The 19,733-nt window shown below is 39.6% G+C and overlaps 1 protein-coding gene across 4 annotated transcripts in view; it reads left to right on the forward strand.

Moving 5' to 3' along the window:
• USH1C (USH1 protein network component harmonin) overlaps positions 1–11,353 on the forward strand; it is a 46,681-nt gene extending 35,328 nt beyond the window's left edge. For 2 of the 4 annotated variants that reach the window (XM_084208235.1, XM_084208237.1), the window contains 7 exons: positions 5,512–5,553; positions 5,863–5,916; positions 6,066–6,165; positions 7,513–7,622; positions 8,327–8,382; positions 9,250–9,369; positions 10,092–11,353. In XM_084208235.1, the coding sequence (XP_084064361.1) occupies positions 5,512–5,553; positions 5,863–5,916; positions 6,066–6,165; positions 7,513–7,622; positions 8,327–8,382; positions 9,250–9,349 (462 nt within the window). In that variant the 3' untranslated portion in view covers positions 9,350–9,369; positions 10,092–11,353. Of the gene's footprint in view, positions 1–5,511; positions 5,554–5,862; positions 5,917–6,065; positions 6,166–7,512; positions 7,623–8,326; positions 8,383–9,249; positions 9,406–10,091 lie in introns of all 4 variants that reach the window. The other 2 variants (XR_014616249.1, XM_084208236.1) reach the window with 2 other exon arrangements.
• The last annotated feature ends 8,380 nt before the right edge of the window (positions 11,354–19,733 follow it).

The following is a 19,733-nucleotide window of genomic DNA, read 5'->3' on the forward strand; positions in this document are numbered from 1 at the left end:
TACAGGATCAGTTCCACTTCTCTTAGTGGAGGAGAGTATCACCAAAGACAGCACACCATTTGCTGTTTGATTTCTCATCTTCCTAGATGTCGCACACCTTATGGAACTCCAGCTTTGGTGTCTTAATTTGACATAATGCACACCACTTTTTCTGCCTTGTTTGTACCTGAATTTCATTTTCCTGAGTACCAGGCTCAAGAAAATGAGGTTGATGGATTTATTTGATTCAAGCAGCTAATCCAGTTGGCGTATGTTCAAGTAATTGACTAGTAAAGATGAAAAAGCATGCAAGAATGGGTAAAATTCTCCTGTTACCTGGAAGGTAGTTGGGCCAGATAGTCTCTGTTGTGTCTTAAGTAATCTTATTAATTAAATCCAAGTCAGAATTACCAGGTCTTTTAACAGTTGATGAATATGAAATTGTTTTCACTTATAAATAGGGAAATTATGGGAGATGTTTAAACCTTAAGTGTGACCTTGAACACTGAGGGCTGCTCTGAGTGAAAATCAGGGTGAGCTGTACTAGAGTGAACTAGAATACACTCACAGCAAAGCCAATTAAATTTTGGCTCAGAGAACAGGAGGGGACAGTTATGATTTAGTGGTGAGATTGTCATAGATGCAAAACCTCCAGGAACATAAGTCTCTGCTCTCCCATCTATCAAAAACATCCTGCTATGTGAGTTACAAGGCTCTGCTGCACTTGCTGCTATAAAAGATTTTTCCTCGCTTATTTGTTTGCAGCTGGAGGAAGAATTTCTGAAGGGAAAAAAAAAATAAGCTTTCTTCCAGTTTGCAAGATTTGAAGCCTGGTTCTGCAAGACTGAAGTCAAGACAGGTGCTCAGATAGCATGTGGCAAGATGGGGGAGGATTGGAAATTTCAGTTAGTATTGGCTATAGCCATACCAAAACAATCTGTGTTGAAAGTGATTTTTTTTTTTAGAGAGGTTCTAAAGAGATTTGTGTAAAATTGTTCCTAACTTGCCCATAAGTCCTCCAAGATAAAAACTTACAGTTTGTGTTAATTAAACATAAATTATATTTTATTAACTCTGGAATATATTTTTCCCAAGTAATGGTAGGACTGTAGGACACTAAGAGGAACATTAGTAAAACTGTTGCATAGTAATTGCTTTCAAAGCAAATCAAGTTTGTAAAGGTAGATGCCAGAGTTTGGTCTGTAGGAAGTTTTTCTTGTTTCAGAAGATTCAGATATGTTACCTGATTTGCTGCAAGGTTTTGAGTGAAGGCTAGGGAACTGTCAGTAGTGTTTTGTGTAGTAATATGGGAGTTATCCCATTTCATTTTTGAAAATTTTTGTAGACTAACAATGTATTCTGTATTTTAAGTTATTCCAAACTACTGCATACCATTTTGTTAGAATAGTGGAAGTGACAGAAAAACAAAATGAATATGGAATTTAAGACCTTGAAGCCAAACAGACTAAAATAAGATACATTTAATAATAGAATTCATCTCTTCAGTATAGGAAATCCTTGGTAAGCAAACCTTAAATGCATAAACATGTTTTTACCATGACTTCTCAATATTTTTGAAATTATTGTCTACCATTTTTTCCATGTTTAGGGTTGGGGGTTTTTTCCATTTTCTTTTCTCATATATCATGGATGAGAGAGTCAAGCACTGTTTTGTAGAAATTAGTTTTAAAAGCAGTCATGGAAGATATTTTTAAGAAATCTTGTGGTATGGAAATGTGCATTATTTATGTAGTTTCTCTAGAATTCTTTCCACTTTGCATTCAGCACTATTTCACTCTGTGTGTTCTCTAATTTGAAATTATACAGGGAACAAGCACTAACAAGTCCAAGTGTGAGTCAGTCCCTAGGAGAGCAAAATAAGGAGTAAGATAATTTATGAGTAGGTGATACTTATTTACAGCAAAAAGTTAACACCTGGTTTGGCAATTTTCTTTCTTTTGCAGCCACAAGAGATGTTTAAAAGGATGGTGGTTTACAATTCATCATTTAGATCTAACAAAAAACAAGTAAAATAATGTTTTCCGTGTTTGGTGTGGTACTTCTTGTTTGACTGATCATAGATTTAAAACTTTCCTTTCTAATTCTGTTGCTCAGTTTCTAAAACAGAAGATGCAAGACAGCTCTAGTGCATGACAACTGGTAGTCTTTGTAAACTTTAAGTGTGTGCCTGTGGCTCCAGCTAGGCTAGGCAGAAGAAGAGTGAGAATAAATCCTTCAGGCTGAACCATCTGTAACTCCCTATATGGTTAAGTGCAACCTTTGAGATAGCTGAACACTAATAACTGATCTGATACTGTTATTCCTAAGATTTCCTTGTTTCTTTTAGTGTCCAGCTGCAATGCTTTCGGTGATAAAATACTTTATCAGATTAACAAATAGAGCTATCATCATAACATAATTACTGGTAGGAAATTAGAGGAACTGATGATGGAAAGCCTTGTTCATTCAGCCTTCCTGTATTGTGTAGGATTTTCCTGCTACATTTTTACTTTTGTTGCTTTCCTCTGTCATAATGATGAAGTTTTTATCTCTTCATCTTTGGTTGGCTGATGGTTCAATAGATGGCTTCTTGAAGAAGTGAACTTTAGGCTAAACTTCTCCACTGCTGTAAAATGTGCCAGTTTCTGTAGAAAAACCCCTTTGGTAGTGCAAGCTAAGTTACATGCATTGACATTATCTGAGAAGTTCGCACACGGTCCTGAGCTCACAGTGTGAGATTTTTGAGTGGTAAAACATTAAGATTAATAACATTTTTTTCTCCTTTAGTTTCAATCTATATCTAGAAGGGGAAACTGACTGAAAAAGATCCAATTTTGAGATTATTTATTTGCCAGTAAATGCCAGTATGTTGTTACTATATAACAATTGTGTTCTCAAAAGTGGTGGTTTTTTGAAAAGATTGTTATTTCTGGTCATGAGTTTCTCTTTCAATTATATGTTGTTGTTGTTGCTTGGGGTTTGTTTGTTTGTTTGTGGTTTGTTGTTGCTATTTCTGGTCTCAATTGCTCTTAACTATTGTTGTTAGAAACCAGTGAAGCAGTATCATTAGTATAAGTGCTTGTGTTTTGGAGGTTGTTTTTTCTTTAAATAGTAACTTCAGCTTTCACCTGGAAGTCCAGACAGAGAGTTGTTTCAGTGCAATCAAATATTTTAGTGTTCCATTTTCAACTTATGCTTAGTCCTCTGAATGTTTTTGTAAGTCAAGAAGCTATTTGAGTGCTCTTAACACTTTCACCTGAAACATCCTCAGTGGTGGGAGGGTAGCCTTAGGACTGTGCTTTCCACTTGGTGTTCCTTGGTTCATTCATTCCTGCTTGGATATGGAGTGCACTCTCTGATCTCTGAATTTGTGGTGTCCATTTCAGGGAAGATTTATTATAGTTCAGTGCATGTCTTCTTTCTCTCTTAGCGATATTTGTACATAATTGGATCTAGATCATATCTCTGTGCCACGAACCCAAGGGGAAAACAGTTTAGGTTGAATATCAGGAAATGGTTTTTCACCCACAGGGTGGTTGGGCACTGGAAGAGGCTCCCAGAGGCACCAGCCTGACAGCTCAGTAAGTGTTTGGACAGTGCCCTCAGGTGTATGGTGTCACTGTGTGCAGGCCAGGAGTTGGACTTGGTGATCCTTATGGGCTCCTTCCAACTCAGGATATTCTGTGTTTCTATGACTTTTGCTTGCAGATTGTTTTTTTAGTAATTTTTTAAATTTTATTTTGTGTGTTTGTTTTTGTGGAATTTTTTGGGGTTTTTTTTTCCTGTTTAAAGATTATTTTCCCAGGGAAGCTTCCTTCAAGGGCAACATCTGTTTTTCATGAGGACAACCTGGGACAAAGAGTTCACTGACTTATTTTAGATTACATAATGACTTAGTGACTTGGCTGAGATTGGAGTCCTTTTCTCTAAATTACTTGCTCCAAACCCATAGATATCTACTCTAGCCATGATTCCAAAAAGCAGTACCAATTCAACGTATTAATTGTTTAGGCAGCTTTACTTGTAAAATATTTCTCTTACAGTTTTAGTTAGATGGTTCACTATATATACACTTTGTAAATTAATGAATGGTTGATTGAAGTTTTTCCCCCAGGATGAAATTCTGCCCTTGCTGATGTCTGTAATGAAATTCCCATCTGGTTAACAAATGTAATGCAGTGTAACAAACTTAATGTAAGGCAGTACTGTTATGGGTGAGATCAGAACCCAGAAGGTTCAGTCACATCAAAATTAGGCAATCAAAAGAAGTGATAAAGAGTATAGCAGAGCAGGCATTAGTACTTTCTGTTGCAACTTTGCCATTTAACAGCCAGCCCTTACATATACCACAGGAATCTTAAGCTGTGTGTTTGGTTTACAAGTGGAAAAAGGCTTAGGTGAGTCTGACAGTGGAATAGTTTTTGTTGTCAAATGGATCCAGTAGAAACGAGGCGATAATGAATATATCAAGCTTGATCATGCACTGAAACATTGGTCTGTGTAAGGTATTGGCTTGTCTGCCATGTCTGCAAAGGTTTGTGTGCTTCTGTGTTCCCCTGTCACCAGGTTATTGCAGCTTGAGGCCACAAGAGTGGGAGTTAGGTGCCTCAGTAAAGATTTTCTTAAGTTCTGAAGTCCTTACTTTAGCGTGCAGGGTAAGTGCAGAACTCTCATAAATCCCCAGCATTGGCTGTACAGTCTCACTCGGTAGTTACTAATCCTTCTCAAGAAACTGCACTCCAACACCATTGACTCCTGATTGCTGGTGCAGGAACTCCCATCCTTGCAGAAATGGTAACTACGGCTTTTCCCTGCAGTCTTGGTCTGACAAGGGTTAAGCACTATGTTTTGTGGGTCCCCTCAAAGCTTAAAAATCTTTCTGTGCCTAACTGCAGTATCATCATCTGCATTTCAGACATTTCCTGACAAAACTTTTAAGTTTTCCACAGAACATATGAAAAAAAAATCCTATTGTTGTTGTGCAAATCATCTAACAAATTGTTGTCCTGTACTTGGTTGTGGCATGGAGCCAACTCCCTGAAACTCCACATCAAGAAGGAGAGAAGGGGGCTAAAAAAGAATCCTAAAACCCACACAGTGTGAAGTAGTGTTGCTAACAGGTGATTTGGAGCCTGTCATTTTTACCTGTTACCACCCAACTTGTTGATAATCCCAGGAAATATTGCTCCAAAGAGTGTGGCAGAACATATCTGCCTATGGTGCTTTCAAGATTTGTTTCTGCTCTGTCAGGTGTAGAGAGGAACTGTGGAGCTGACAGATGGTAAACTCTTCCTCAGAAATGCTCCATTATATGACCAACTCAAATTATTGATCTGTTATGAGGTTGTGAAATGTCTTCTGACTGTCAGGATGGACTCTTTGCTGTCTCTCTGGGCTTTTCTTCAGAAGTTTCTGTCTTCTTTCATAGCTTACAGAATTACATGTTCTCTCACTAGTAAATAAGATGGAATTTGTGTGTTAAGTGTGTGAGTGAGTTGCTGGTTTTGAAATTAAATATCATTTTATTCTCAGGGCTTCCAGAAGTATGTGGAAGATTTTGATCCATATTCAATGGTAAGGAGAGAATTTAAGCATGCCTCATTGTTTAATATGAAATACTCTTGAAAAAAGCCAAGTCCTTAATTTTGAGGGCTGGGAGTAGGTAAGATTCTTGCTTGTTGCTTTTCTGGGTCTTGTGTATTTTTCTTTTCTGGTCATGTTGAACAGAAGTGTTCTTACAGGAAAAGGTGATATGGTTCTGATCTTCCTCCAACACTATTTTAGAGGGGGGAAAGGCCCCTTTTCTCCCAGAAATTACATAGATCAGCCTAATTGTTTTGTGTTTTCAAAGAGGAAGTGATTAATCATTTTATCTTTTCACAGTTTACCCCAGACCAGATTATGGGAAAAGACGTACGGCTATTACGAATAAAAAAGGTAATTACTGTGTTGGCTGATTGATATTTAAAAGGTTCACGAAAGCATTTAATGTACAGCATCATTTACTGGCAAGAAGGAAAGATTAAGCTCCTGTTAATGGCAAAAAATCACTGACTTTTCTGAACTAGAACTGGTTATTTTCGTAGGAAGGATCACTGGACCTTGCAGTTGAGGGAGGAATTGATTCTCCAATTGGAAAGATAGTTGTGTCTGCCATCTATGAGGACGGTGCTGCAGACAAACATGGTGAGCAGCAATGGGGAATTTTAATGCTGTTGAAAAGTGTTTCCTTACACTGGCTGAGAATAGTTGGCTAATTTCATAGCCTGGTACTGAATGGCTCACTTAGTTTGCCCAAGGACCCAAGTTCTGTCTTAATTTTAAGGGCAGCCCACATGTGTTGCTAAAATTAATAGTTGTGTAAAATTTGTAAAAACCGACACAATACACCAACTGATTCTCTGGTGGTTCTTTAGTCAAGGAATGTGTTCTCCATTATTTCACAATTTCCAATGACATTTGTAATACTTCCACATGCAAAACAGTTCCCTGACCATAGCTGCACTGCACTGCTTAGTTTTGTTCTTTATGCTACTATAAATAGTAATTTGTCTAGATAAGCAGCTGGCTGTTAAAAAACCCAACTAAAACTCAACTCCTAAAACCCAACTAGAGCCTCTGAAGCTTAGCTCTTGAAGGCACAAGAGGATGCTCACCAACACATCTGGGCTTTGCACATGGTGGGAAGTATCTGCCATCCTTTTCTTGAGAACTTTTGTGATGACCAGGTCAACAGAGAGGGCAGTATTCCCTTACACTGCCTTTGCTGTCTTTGTCCCAGCCTGCACCTAAGTTCAAGTGAAAACATTGCTGTGAAAACATTTCAGTTACTTGATCTACTCAGTGCTCTTTTTGGCCCTTCAGTCTTTTTAGGATCTCTCCTAAGGCTGTCCTCTTATCATCGTCTTCAAATCCAGTTCCAGTTAACCGGTTGTGCTCCATTCCAGATTGGCAAGTCAAAATCAGTTCTAAGGAGCAAATACTACACACACACTTGCAAAGAAATGACCATCATGCAAACCCTTGACAAATGCCATTTTTTTCTTTCAGGAATTTAATTAATTTTGCCATTTTTATAGAATCATGGAATTTTTTGGATTGGAAGAGACCTTACAGGTCATCTAATTGCAAGCCACTACCAGGGCCAGGACCCTTATCCTAGACCAGGTTGCTCAAAAGCCCAATCCAACCTGGCCTTGAATAGTTCCCCAGGGTTGGGTCATAGTAACTTTCTACAGTGAGTCACAGTTTGTAAGCTGTATAGCTGGATTACCCAAACAGGCAAACTGTAGAAAATCATATTGAACTAGTTTCTTACTGGTAATGATCAATAAGAGATAAGTTTGGCTTTGCCATGCTTAAAAATTCCTTTTGTGTTTGCCTGTAGCAAACTTCCTACAATTTTTTGTGCAGACCTTTACATCCAGTGAGAACACTTTTCATTACAGTCACTACTGCACAAATATGGCACAGAAAAGTCCCCCAGAATTTTGTTTTGCTTATGTGTGTTTGACACATTTGTCTTTTCTCCAGGAGGCATAGTGAAAGGGGATGAAATACTGGCTGTAAATGGCAAAATATTAATTGACAGCAAGCTGGCAGAAGCACAGGCAACTCTAGCAAAAGCTTGGAACATGGGTGGAGTAAGTAACCTGGAATACTACTTCGTTCTACCTACATAGCTCATATCAGAGCTACTTCTCTATCATGACATTGTGACATCAATACAAACAAGGCTACAAACATCAAAAGTAGTGGGTATGTCAGGACCTCCCAAGGTAAGCTAAAATCTGCAGAAGATGCTGGTATGTAGCATCTCTGAAAACCATGTGTGTAATTTACTGGGAAATTTCATGGTGTTTAGCCACATGTCAAGATTGGTATTTAAACACATTACGTTCTGAGTGTTTACAGTACCTTTATATGCAAAATTACTCTCTGATATTGAAAATTACTTGCAAGTTGATTGGAATTTTCTGATAATAGCTTATCTTCGATTTCTTGATGTACAAGCAACATTGCCCTTCAGCTACAGTGAGTGTTTCCACAGCAAGAACTTTTCTTATTGCTCAGAGGACCAATACAGGATGATTCTTAGAATAAATTTTTTTGAAAATCTTGTTGCAACAGTAGATCTTTCTCTAATTTCAAGCTACAAGTCAAACAGCTCAATCTTTAAATGGTCTTCCTATAGAATTCTTTTATAGAGACCTTGCTCCTTCTCCCTGTGGTTTTCCAGGAATAGATTACCTCCCAAATTCTCCATCTGACATTCCATGGTGGTGCACTGGCCACCTCTAAAAGCAGTATTTAGCAACAGATGTTTACCTCTGCTTTTCTTTTTCAGGATTGGATTGACTTAGTCATTGCAGCATCACCTCCAAAAGAATATGATGATGAAATGTAAGTGCATAACCTTTTTTCTCAGGGGATTAAAAGCTGAGTAACAATCGCCAGTTTGCTTTTTTTGTCACACACTTTTCAAGTATCTTCCTCTTCTTATGGACTATATAACCTCCTCCATTAAATGGTTGCTAATTTGATAGTTATAAATGGCTGTCATGCATTACAGCAGTGGTTCCCAGACTGCAAAATTGTGATTCTCAGAATTGGTTGTACGTGACTACACACTCATACTTTCAGTATAAAGTTTGAGGATTTGGGTTTTTTTGTCTGAGTCATTTACTACATTCCCATAGATCATAATTGAGGGAAACAAATCCCTATAAACATTCTGCATCACAAAAAGACATTTAATTCTATTGTTTGTTTTGTTTTGTTTGTTTTTTTTTAAATTAGATTGCAGTTATTGTCCTTGTCTAAGCAAGTTTATATAATATTTTAAAAAGAGATTAAGGGGTTTGGGTGTCTTGGCAATGCTCACAGAATCCTTGTTTTAAAGATAATCAGCATAGGTGTGAAACAGAAGAATCTACAGCTACAGGTGTGATAGAGGTATCAGGGCTATACAGCTTGTTTTACTTAGGACAGTTTCAAGAGAGAGACCCATGTTTTCTAGTTTGATTGAAGGAGATTTGAAGATTTCTAGTTGGATTTGAGATTTGAAGTAAGATGGCAGAGCAAGGTTTTGTAGTCGCTGTTAACCTGGGCTCTTCCTCTATGCAGAGTACTGGAGTATTAGTTGCTGTAAATGAGTTTTACTGCCTAACACCAGTTGTAGATTGATGTGAAATTTTGTTTCATACCTGTGCATAAACTAATGGGCAAGGAAATAACAGTTATTTTTGGTTTTATATTTTGTATATTTAGCCCTACCATTCCCTCATCAGCAGTCAGTCCCAGCACACACAGAAAGGTTTTTGAAGGCAGTGCACCTGTGTACAGACAAGGCTATCTCTTGCAGCTGTAGCCACTGCAGTGTCCCTTATGGTGAATAGCACACCTGGCTTAACATGACTGGCCATTGTGAGGCTGTGTTATTTTTTCAGCATGTGCCTGCCTGTGCATTGCTTGCCATCCTTGCTTTTGTTCCTGGCATGCTGGAGCTGGAGTGTTCTTTGGGCTTTTGCCATGCCTGTGATATTAAAATATTAAAATTCATAAAGTCCCTCAGAGATCCTCTGCAGAATTGGTTTATCACCTGCCAGACTATTAAATAAATAGGCTCTTTCTAAACAAGTAGGATTAACCTAAGGTTTTTTCCTTATCTGTGGACCACTGCTGTGGCTTTGTGAGTTCATCAGTATATAGCAACTATAAATTATTCTCTTGTCAAGGCTTGTCCAAAGAACAAGTTTCCATTTGGATTATTCACAGTGTGCCTGTAAACAAGTATTCATGAGTGTTTGGTTTCAGTGAAGCTTGTCTCTGTAATTTTGTCATATACCTTTATAATGGGTTTGTTCTGAAATTATCCTTGTCTCTGAAATTCAGTTTACTCTGTATGGTTTCTCTGTGGCTGTAATCACTGTAAGTACAGTCACAGATCTCTAAAATTACCAAGGTAAGATTTCTTGTTGCATGTGGGTCTTCTCAATTATTACTTGTAATACAAATCAAAGATCCAGTTTAAAAGCTTTGCTTACTAGAAAGATTAAAAGTTGCAGAAGAGATAACAGCATGTGTCTCACTATCTTTTTTTCCCTCCACAGGACATTTTTTTAAGGAAGACTACAAATCTTGAAATGGAATCTCTTCTCAGCAGAAACCTGCTGCTCAGTAAATTAATAGGAAATCAATAACCATGTGAAATGTATCTTTATTGACTGACCTGTAAATTGAACTAGAGACATCAGATTCTTCAGATAATTTGAATAATTTATTATTATTCTATAGACATACAGCAAAACTTTTTTTGCATGATGATTGAAAAGAACTGCTGACCAGCATAGTTCAGACTGTGAGCGCTCAATCTCTTTTTGCTATTTTGAGGGGCCAAATTTTGCAAATCATCTTTCAGTTTTCCTGGAAATAGACTCTAAAATGACAAATGAAGATAGAACACAGATGTCTGTTCCCACATGCAACATTTGTGAATACACATTCACAGGCCGGTTTGGGTGTGAAAAGAATTATATTTTTACTTCCTAGATAGTGATTTTCATGGGAAAGTGGGAAAGTACACAGGTAACTTCTGTTCTCATATTCTTGTAGCGCTCTCTTAATGTCTGTTTTTGTGTCTCAGTTGTGAGGGTTTTTTCACCATGAAAACCCTGCTGGTAAAATAACTGAGAATACCAGGAATGTGAGCATTATAATCAAATAATTTTGATTGCATTGCTCATACAGTATGGAGGATCTTCTGTACCAGCAGAGTAACTAGCAAGTAGCTCAGATAAAATCATTATGTGCAGTCACATCCATACTCCCAAGTATTTGTATTGTTGGCAAAAATTCCTCCCTCATATAGTCATGGGTGGGAAATTTGAGTGTGATTCACAGTCTGCTTTTTTGTACTTTGTTCTCAGTGAGCCTATATATGTGACTAATCTGTGCAGGAAGCCACCAAGCGTAACTTTCTGCTCTTGGTGACTCTGTGCCTTACATTTGAGTAAATTCCTGTAGACCATAAAATTGAGACTAGCTTGGTTTCAAGTATTAATACAGTTGTAGACTTAGTAAATATATTATACAGACACCTCGTAAGAAATGTCATAGTCTCTTTCCTTTCTTGCACCTGCCAGTTTGTGTTCTGTTCTTCATGTTGTTTTTAGATTTTTCTCACCTGTTCTACTGAGGCACAGTTCATTGGCATATCAAATTCCCACTGAAGTCTTGCCTTTTCAAGGTTTGGAAGTCCTCCTCTTCTCCAGCACATAACAATTAAACTCCTGAGAACTCTGTACTTATATGCAGATGCTTACTTATGTTGACTTTATTTATAGTATTCTTCCAGTATGCCAATTAATGTGTGTGGCAGGGTATACATGTAAGAATATTTAAAATGTTGAACTCTTACAGCTAGTCTGGAAATAAAATTGCATTTGCCAAATGGAAGAAGTCTAGTTTCCTATTTGTTTCTGGGTTTGTACATCATAGTAATAGTTAAGCTAAAGTACACAGACTTCTGAGTTTTTCTTCAATAACAGACCCACTTGGAAGAGATTGCCACCCTGGTGGAACTCGTAATTCGCTCTGCTCAGGAGGGAATTTTCCCTTGGCTGAGCTGCAGTATTCTTTTAAAGAGTTTTTGGGGGAAAATCTGGTCATATGACAGCTGGCAAGCTACTGCAGTTGCTACAGTGTATTTTTTTGCTGGGTCTTAGCGTGCATCTACCCAGGCCCGTTGACTTCCTAACCACAAGCTAATCTAAATGCTGAATGCATCAAGATCAGCACCAGAAGGAAATTGCAGCAGGATGTACTTCTCCTGCTGCTTTGGTTCCCAGTTGCCTACATACTGCAGCCATCTGGACCGCATGACAATGCATCAGAGAGATGAGAGGTGCTATTCAATGTTCCCCCCAAGGGCTGCTTGGATGTGTTGTACCAGCAGACAGCCACAGTAATGCACCAGTAAAGAATTCCAGTGCTTGATTGTGCTAAACACTGTCTCAGCACACTAAGAAACATAACACAATAAAACTTAGAGGTTAGATATTAGAAATATTTCTATTGGTGTCATTTTTTCAGAGACAGAAGGAGCACAGAAGACTGAGCTGGGAAATCTGTGGGAGTACCAGCAGTTGAGTTATAGCCTTGCTTCTTAGTCACAGAACTATGTTTCTTCTCCCCATCTACCCTGTTAACTTGATTTGCTTGGATACAGTTTAAAATGCATGAGAGGCAGTTGAGGAAATAGTTCCTGCTCAGTACGCCAGGTATATTAAGTGTTGCTTTAGGCAATGTAACTACGTAGTGTCAGGAGAAAGGAGCCTGTCACTTCTGAAATCTTAAAATGATCTTAAGCCGTTAGCCAGTTAGTTTTTTACTGTATTTCTGACTTTCAGTGCCCTAGAACTGCTTCCCATCTTTCATTTGCTGCTAGCTCAAAGGGCTGGAAAATGCTACAAGAAAATACATTTTTCAGGTAACTTCTCTTTCAGTTACTTTGATGTGTGTGAGCAGTGTCCCAGGTGTAAGTAATTTAAACAGGAGTGCCCATTTTGAGTTGCTGCTGCATTGTTCTTTGGTGGCTGTCAGTCCTGACATGTGCTTGGGCCTCATCCCTGTTCAACCAGGCCAGCTTTGAAAAGAAAACAGTAAGAGTAAATGGGACTTTCTCTTGCTCAGCCAATGCTGTTTCCTTTGGGAGGATGGAAACTGTGACCTGATGCACAAAGCAGGAAGAAGTCCAAGTACTGCACTGACAGTATCACAAATGATTCAAACTACTTTTAAAATATGGTTTTTTGTTTTTCATTTGCTGTAATCTCAGAGGGATTATGTGTAGTTTCTCAGAGCTGTTTGTTTGGTTAAGACCGCCAAACCGCACTGTCGCTCTCTATGGGATGATAACCCAGAGGAAGACTTTCTCAGAACTGTTAACAACCATTCTTATTCTCTCAGGAATTTCTTGGCCATGCTGTCTTTAGCAAACCCCCCACAGCTGCTGAACTGGAGCATGAATTACACTAGAGACTTGTGACTTTCACGTTGCTCTGTGAGCCTGTGCGTGCCTGTGTGCAGGCAAAAAATGTGAGACCATATGGATCAGAACCATGGCATGCATTACAGATAGGAAATACCATGGTTTACTATTCATATGGATATTAGCATAAGGAGGTCTTTGATCTATTCATTACTGCCATTCTGCTAATTCATAATTTAGCTACTATTTATCATGTGGCCATGGCATCTTTTAGAAATTGTGCATACATTTCAGAGAAGTTAGGGTTTTTAAGAAATGCTCTATTCACAAACCAATGTTCAACATAAGAAGGAGTGTATGCATGTATATACACCAGGAAATTTTTTTTAAAATCAACTTAATCTGAGGAGCACACATGTACAAATAATCTTGGCACTTCAAAAATATGAGACACAACCTCTGAATATATATAATTTGTTATAATTCCTCTCACCATAAAAGAAAGTGTGAACAATTATGGCTTTGTGTCAAAGGATGCCTTACAACCTCCTGGTTGTAAGGAGCTTGAAATGCAACAGTTGATAAATATCCTCCTGTTTGCTTCTGCTGTATGTTCACCCTGATAAAGTGTGATCAGATTTTGGGTAGCTGCTGTGGAATTCTTAGCCATCTTTCACCACATAAAAATCTCCCTGGGATCTCTGATGATATCAACAGACACCTTTACACTACCTAAGGACCAGGTCTAGTGTAGAAAAGCCAGTGTCTTAAATGTATGTGACCCTTAGGATTATAAATCAGATGGATCTCTTGCAGTCAAGTGATGATAAGCTAATAAGTGCTTGATCCTCATACTGAGTTTGACCTTCAGTGTTTCTCTGCTGTCTGCCAATTTTATCTTTTGCCATTGTCCTTGATCTCACAAGATTTCTGCTTTTATGACTAATGGAAATTTCTGGAACAGATTTCAAAATTGTTTTTCTGCAGGCTTAAACTCTGAGGTGGCTCCAGGTGGGCCATTCATAGATCATGCAAACTTTTTTTAAGGACACCGACAAGGATGCTTTCTTTCTTTCTTCTTAGGGAAAGCATCTAAAGGTTTGCTTCTGCTGGAATACTGGGGGCCTCTGCTGGAATTCTTCTTCTTCTATCACTAGGTCCACATTTGATGTATTATTGAAGGACACAAATAATAGCACAACACTTTGGTGAGGCTCAGGATCTACTTATACTTACAACAATGTAATTTGGACTGCTTTGGTCTTGGCTGAAATCATCTAGAATGAAAGAGGAAGTGGAGACAGACATAGGAAAAGCAATCTATAAAATTTCTGTTCTCTAGAAAGGACATTTTTGAAATGTGAGGTTTCAGAGGATCACATCTTACAGTTTTCCAAACTGTGATGATGGATGCATACCATAATATCAATTATTAGTGTAAAAGCCACTGGAAGGAAGTTTTAAGGAATTAATCTTGAATAAGTAAGTTGCAGACTGGCAGCTCTTGGATATGTGAGTCTGAATGGCTGTTTTTGAACTCAGAATGTTTATCTACATGGAAGAACGTGGAGTCTGATGTCCTGCAGAGAGTTACTTCATAAGTCACAAAACCTGCCACATGATTAGCTATGGGTATCCCTTGCACACCTGCACTGTGCTTGATAGATATTTGGCACTTAGCAATCATAGACTGGAACAAGCAAAGCACTTAAGTACATGCTTAAATTTAAGCATATGAGCCAATCTTATTGACACAAGTTGAGTTCAATAATCCTACTCAGGCTGGATTTTGCTGGATGGAGGTTATTCCTTCCACCAGCTTCAACTACCCATTTTCTTGACTTGTCCTCATCTTATCCTTTCTCACCATTTCTCTTCCAAACATCAGGAAAACTCATTAGTCCTCAATATCTATAACAGAGTTTGTTTATATGGTGTGTAGAGTAAAGTTTGGGAGAAGGAGACTGAGACTCTCCCAACATAAACTGGGCAAGATAGAAATCAGACAGCCTTTTTGAGGACAAGGACTTCTCTAAACAGTAAGGATGTGAGAGGGAAAGTTGCTGATGGTTATTCTTTATGCAAAGCCAAACACACACATGTAAAGCCAAGAGAGTTTCAAACTACTTTTTCTGAAATTTTGTTCTCATTTCTCTGCCTTTCCCCTAAGCAGTTCTGGGTGCTTTAGCACTGAGACCCCTTGTTCATGTCGGCAACAGCCTGAGGCTCTTGAGGATTAATGCCACTTAACAGAGAACCAAGAACACTAGATATAAAACATTTTTAGAAACATTCAAAAGAAAATTAAGCTTTGACAAAAATCTTGTAATTAGGATTTCCCTGACAGACTGAAATAACTTTTCAGGGTTATCTTTGAAACTAAGTAGATTATAAGTTTGCAAATATCAATATTTTTGTTATTCTTTCTCCCTCCAAAATAAAATGGGGAATTTTCAGAGTGGAGACATCCATTAACAGTTTTTAATTAGCAGCAATTCCATTCTCAAGGAAGGACAGTGGGAAAGAAAAAGAAATGCATGTTCCCATTTTGATTATTCACAAAGAATTGTGATGGAGCAGATCTCTGAATGTTATTAACCTGCTAGGACAGAAGAAATTGCATACTCTTCCTCAGTGGAAATCAGGCAGCTCTAAATGCAGAGGACTGACATGCACAGCAAGAATCCAGACTGAGAGGACACACAAGTATTTTCTCCAACTAATGTATAAATTTCTCATCAGTCATTTCAGAATTTACAGGTGGGTGCAACATAATTTATGATGTTTTTCTTCTTGGAGAATTTGATTGCAACGAATTTCTGTTAAAGCTCATAGGGCTGATTGAAACAGAGGTGATGGGCATATTTTGTGGTAGGATGATTCACAGGGGAAAGTTGATTGTGTGTATTAAGTTGCCATTAAGTTGCAGTGATTTGTTCCATGTTGTACTGCTGCAGGAAAGCTGTGTTTCTTTGTTGTCAGCTGTGACAATATTCACATTTCTTTGCCTCTAGCCAGACAAACAGATGCAGAGATTTTTTTTGCTATTATGCCATTGAAGTACATCAGGAATAGTCTAACTTCTCAAGGATAAAGTTACCTGGTATTGCCTTTTCTAATGGTGTCTTTAAACCAATGTGTCCCTGTTCAAACCGATGTTTAAAATACCATAGTAAACAGATGGGGGAAAGTGGCTACATTTCTAAATGACACAAAGGGACAAAATACTTACCCCTTCTTTGCACCAGGACAATGCAAGTGACTTTTCTACAAGGGGCATCACTATTTTCCTAAGAAGTAGATAGCATCTGAGTATGAAATCTCAAGTATCCTTTCTTTAATAATGATGTGGTCTCTTAACCACAGGGCAATGAACACTGTAGCCAGCTGTGGAAGAGAGAGGAGCTTTTATCTACTTGTAGCATGATCCTTTTCTTATCTTATTCCTTATATCTTGAGCCTTCATTGCCCAAACTACAAGCAAATGGGGAAATGGCAAGTGGTTTTTTTGTGATGTGGTGAAAAGAATAGTCTATTCAGAACTTTAGTTTATTAAAGAAGCCATAGCCAGTTCCAGGACTAGGAATATTTAAGAAGCAATCTTACTTTTTCTGCCCAGTTGCTGCAAGCATGTCCTGAGGATTTGTCCCTGGCACACATGAGAGAATCATCCCTTGTCAGTGCTTTCCAGCTGGATGTGGTTGCTCTCGTCTCCACTGCGTTGCTGTTACACTGCAGATGAAAAACAGACAGCTGAGAGTTGCACGTGAGAAACCTCCATGGCTGAGCACTTGACATCGCCCTTCGCATTTGGGCTGCCAAAATGCAGACGTGCAGAACGTTTCCACTGGCTCGTATTGCTGCCTTATCACAGGAGACAAATATAGCCTGGGGAAAGCATGCTGAGAAAGGCTACCTACAGCCATGAGAGAAAGAGAGAATTGGGAATAATTCCATGTTGGAGGGAAGATCAGAGTGTGGGAATTACGCCTGACATAGATGGCTCTGACACATCCCCTTGTAGTGTCAGGTGGGCAGCCAAGGGTGTTTGTGCCAGCGCGTGGCTGCCCAGGTACCTATCAGGACCCTTGACTTAGGCTGAGAAGTACCTGAGGCTATTTTAGGATGAGTCTCTACCCAAAGAGACTCTGCAAACTCTCCACAAGCTAATTCCTGTAAAGAAAGTATTTCTATCTGCTATGTTTTACAAACTGGTCTCATGGGCTATTTATTTGAAAAACTATAGAATCTACGTAGAGTTCTGTTATGTTACTGGTCAATCCTTGTTATATCCTCAGCAGGATTTCAGCTCTATCAATCACAGTTGTGTTTATAGTTTTTGCACACTACAAATTGACTGCTGCACTCACTAGTCAGCATTGTTTTCATATCTAATGCTACAGACTCAGTGCAATATATGCTGTTAGGAAAAGAAAACATTCAGCTCTGAGAATTTTATTTTTTTTTCAGAAAATCTACAACAAAAGAATATGGTTTCTCTTTTAAGAAGAGATTTCCAATACAAAACAATATCTTCAGCTTTGTGATATCACCAGCCAGAAAAAAATAATACATGTGCTGAGGGGAAAACTACTTCTGAAGGAAACAGGAATTATTCTCTTTATAACCATTATCAGGAACACAAGGAACTTTCCCAACTTTTTTTTTGTTACCACAACAGTGTAGATTTTTTTCTTTAATTAAATGATTTTCCTAATAGGCACATCGTATTCCTACCAATGGCTCATACTTTCTTCAGAGCAGTTCTTACAGAGAGATCTGCAGCTGCTTTACATCCTGCACTGATGTGGGTACCTAGAATTTTTTGCTACCACTTGTATCATAATAGTGCATGTAAGTGCCACTCAGCATCAGTTTCCTGATATGTCTTAAACATTGTCCCACCTCTAAATAATCTTGTTTTCAGAGAGAGAATAGTCCTACGTAGGAATAAAAGCAGAATCACGGAATTGCTAGTTTGGAAAAGATTTCTCAGGTCATCAAATCCCTTAACCCAGCACTGCCAAGTCCACCACTGAACCATGTCCTTAACTGCCACATCTACATGGCTTTTAAATAACTCCAGGAATGCAGACTTAACCCCTACCCTGGACAGCCTCTTCCAGGGCCTGAAAAACCCTTTTGGTGAAGAAATGTTTCCTCATATCCCATCTAAACTTTCCCTGGCACAACTTTCGGCCATTTGCTTAAATCCTATTACTTGTTACTGGGAGAAGATCAACCCCTGCCTGGCTCAGCCTCCTTCCAGGCAGTTCAGAGAGCGCTGAGGTCTCCCTGAGCCTCCTTTTCTCCAGGCCAAGCACCCCCAGCTCCCTCAGCCTCTCCTCACAGGACTTGTGCCCCAGACCCTCCACCAGCCCCATTTCCCTTCTCTGGGCTCTCTCCATCCCCTCCATGTCTTTCTTGCAGGGGTGCCCAGCACTGGACCCAGGATTCGAGGTGTGCCCTCACCAGTGCAGGGGGACAATCCCTGCCTGTCCTGCTGGCCGCACTATGGCTGATCCAGGCCAGGCTGCCCTTGGCCTTCTCGGCCCCCTGGGCCCTGCTGGCTCCTGTCCAGCTGCTCTCAGCAGCACCCCCGGGTCTCTTTCTGCCCAGCAGGGTCCCAGCCCCTCTGGCCCAGCCCGTGGCCCCGTCTGGGGCTGCTGTGCCCCCAGGCCGGGCCCCGGCGCTCGGCCTGGCCGGCCCTGACAGAGGCGGCCTCAGCCATGGATCCGGCCTGTCCCGATCCCTCTGCAGAGCCTTCCTGCCCTCCAGCAGCTCCCGCTGCCACCCAGCCTGGAGTGTCTGCAGCTGGCTGAGGGTGCCCTCCATCCCCTCATCCAAATCACTGATAAAGATTTTGTACAGCACCGAGCCCTGGGGAACACCACTGGCACCGGCTGCCAGCTGGATGGAATCCACTCACCCCAGTCTCTGTGCTCAGCCATCCAGACAGTGTTTTACCCAGTGAAGAGTGCACCTGCCCTCTCCATGGGAAGCCAGGAAAATGCTGTAGGAAAATGTGTCAAAGTCTTTCCCACAGTCCAGATAGGAAACATCAACAGCCTTTCCCTCATCTACTAAGCAGGTCATTTTGTCATAAAAGGAAATCAGGCTGGTTAAGCTGGACTCGCCTTTCATGAACCCCTGTCTGATCCCCTGGTTGTCCAGTTTGTGCCATATGATGGCACAGAGCTCTAGTTTCTATCATTTGCTCTTTAAAAAGGCAACTTGTTAATGCACACATTAAAGCTAATCTGACTATCCACTACTCCTACCCACCCGCTACTTCAGCCACGTCAGGAATTCAGGTTGTAAGAGTGGAGTATGTTCAAAATACCAGGGCACGATCCATCCGTGAGGTGACTCCTCTGTGAGTCAGAGTGTGAAGGACCTGTGGCATTTGCATGAACAGCTGAGACACTCCACGACCCTGAATTCTAAGGACAACCTCTTTGCTGTCCAGAGGCTGGAAGCCTGGCCTGTCTCAGCAAAGCCTGTTTCCTGTGTGCTGCTATGACTGCCATGGTGCTATTTTCTGTTATTTGCATTTGCTCCCTTAAAGGAGGAGTTTGGAATTTTCCCTCTGTTCTTTGGCTAAAAACACTAATTAAATGTGATCCAAACATGTAAATAGTTTTAGCCCCCTTGACTCTGCATTATTTTGCCCAGCTTATGGGGATTTTTGAAGGTTTGGTATTCAGTTAGTCTTATTTATTGCTGTTACAAATTTTTAAATTTCCTATACAAATATATAGAC

Source organism: Fringilla coelebs (genome assembly GCF_963513975.1).
Source record: "Fringilla coelebs genome assembly, chromosome: 6".
Lineage (NCBI taxonomy): Eukaryota > Metazoa > Chordata > Aves > Passeriformes > Fringillidae > Fringilla > Fringilla coelebs.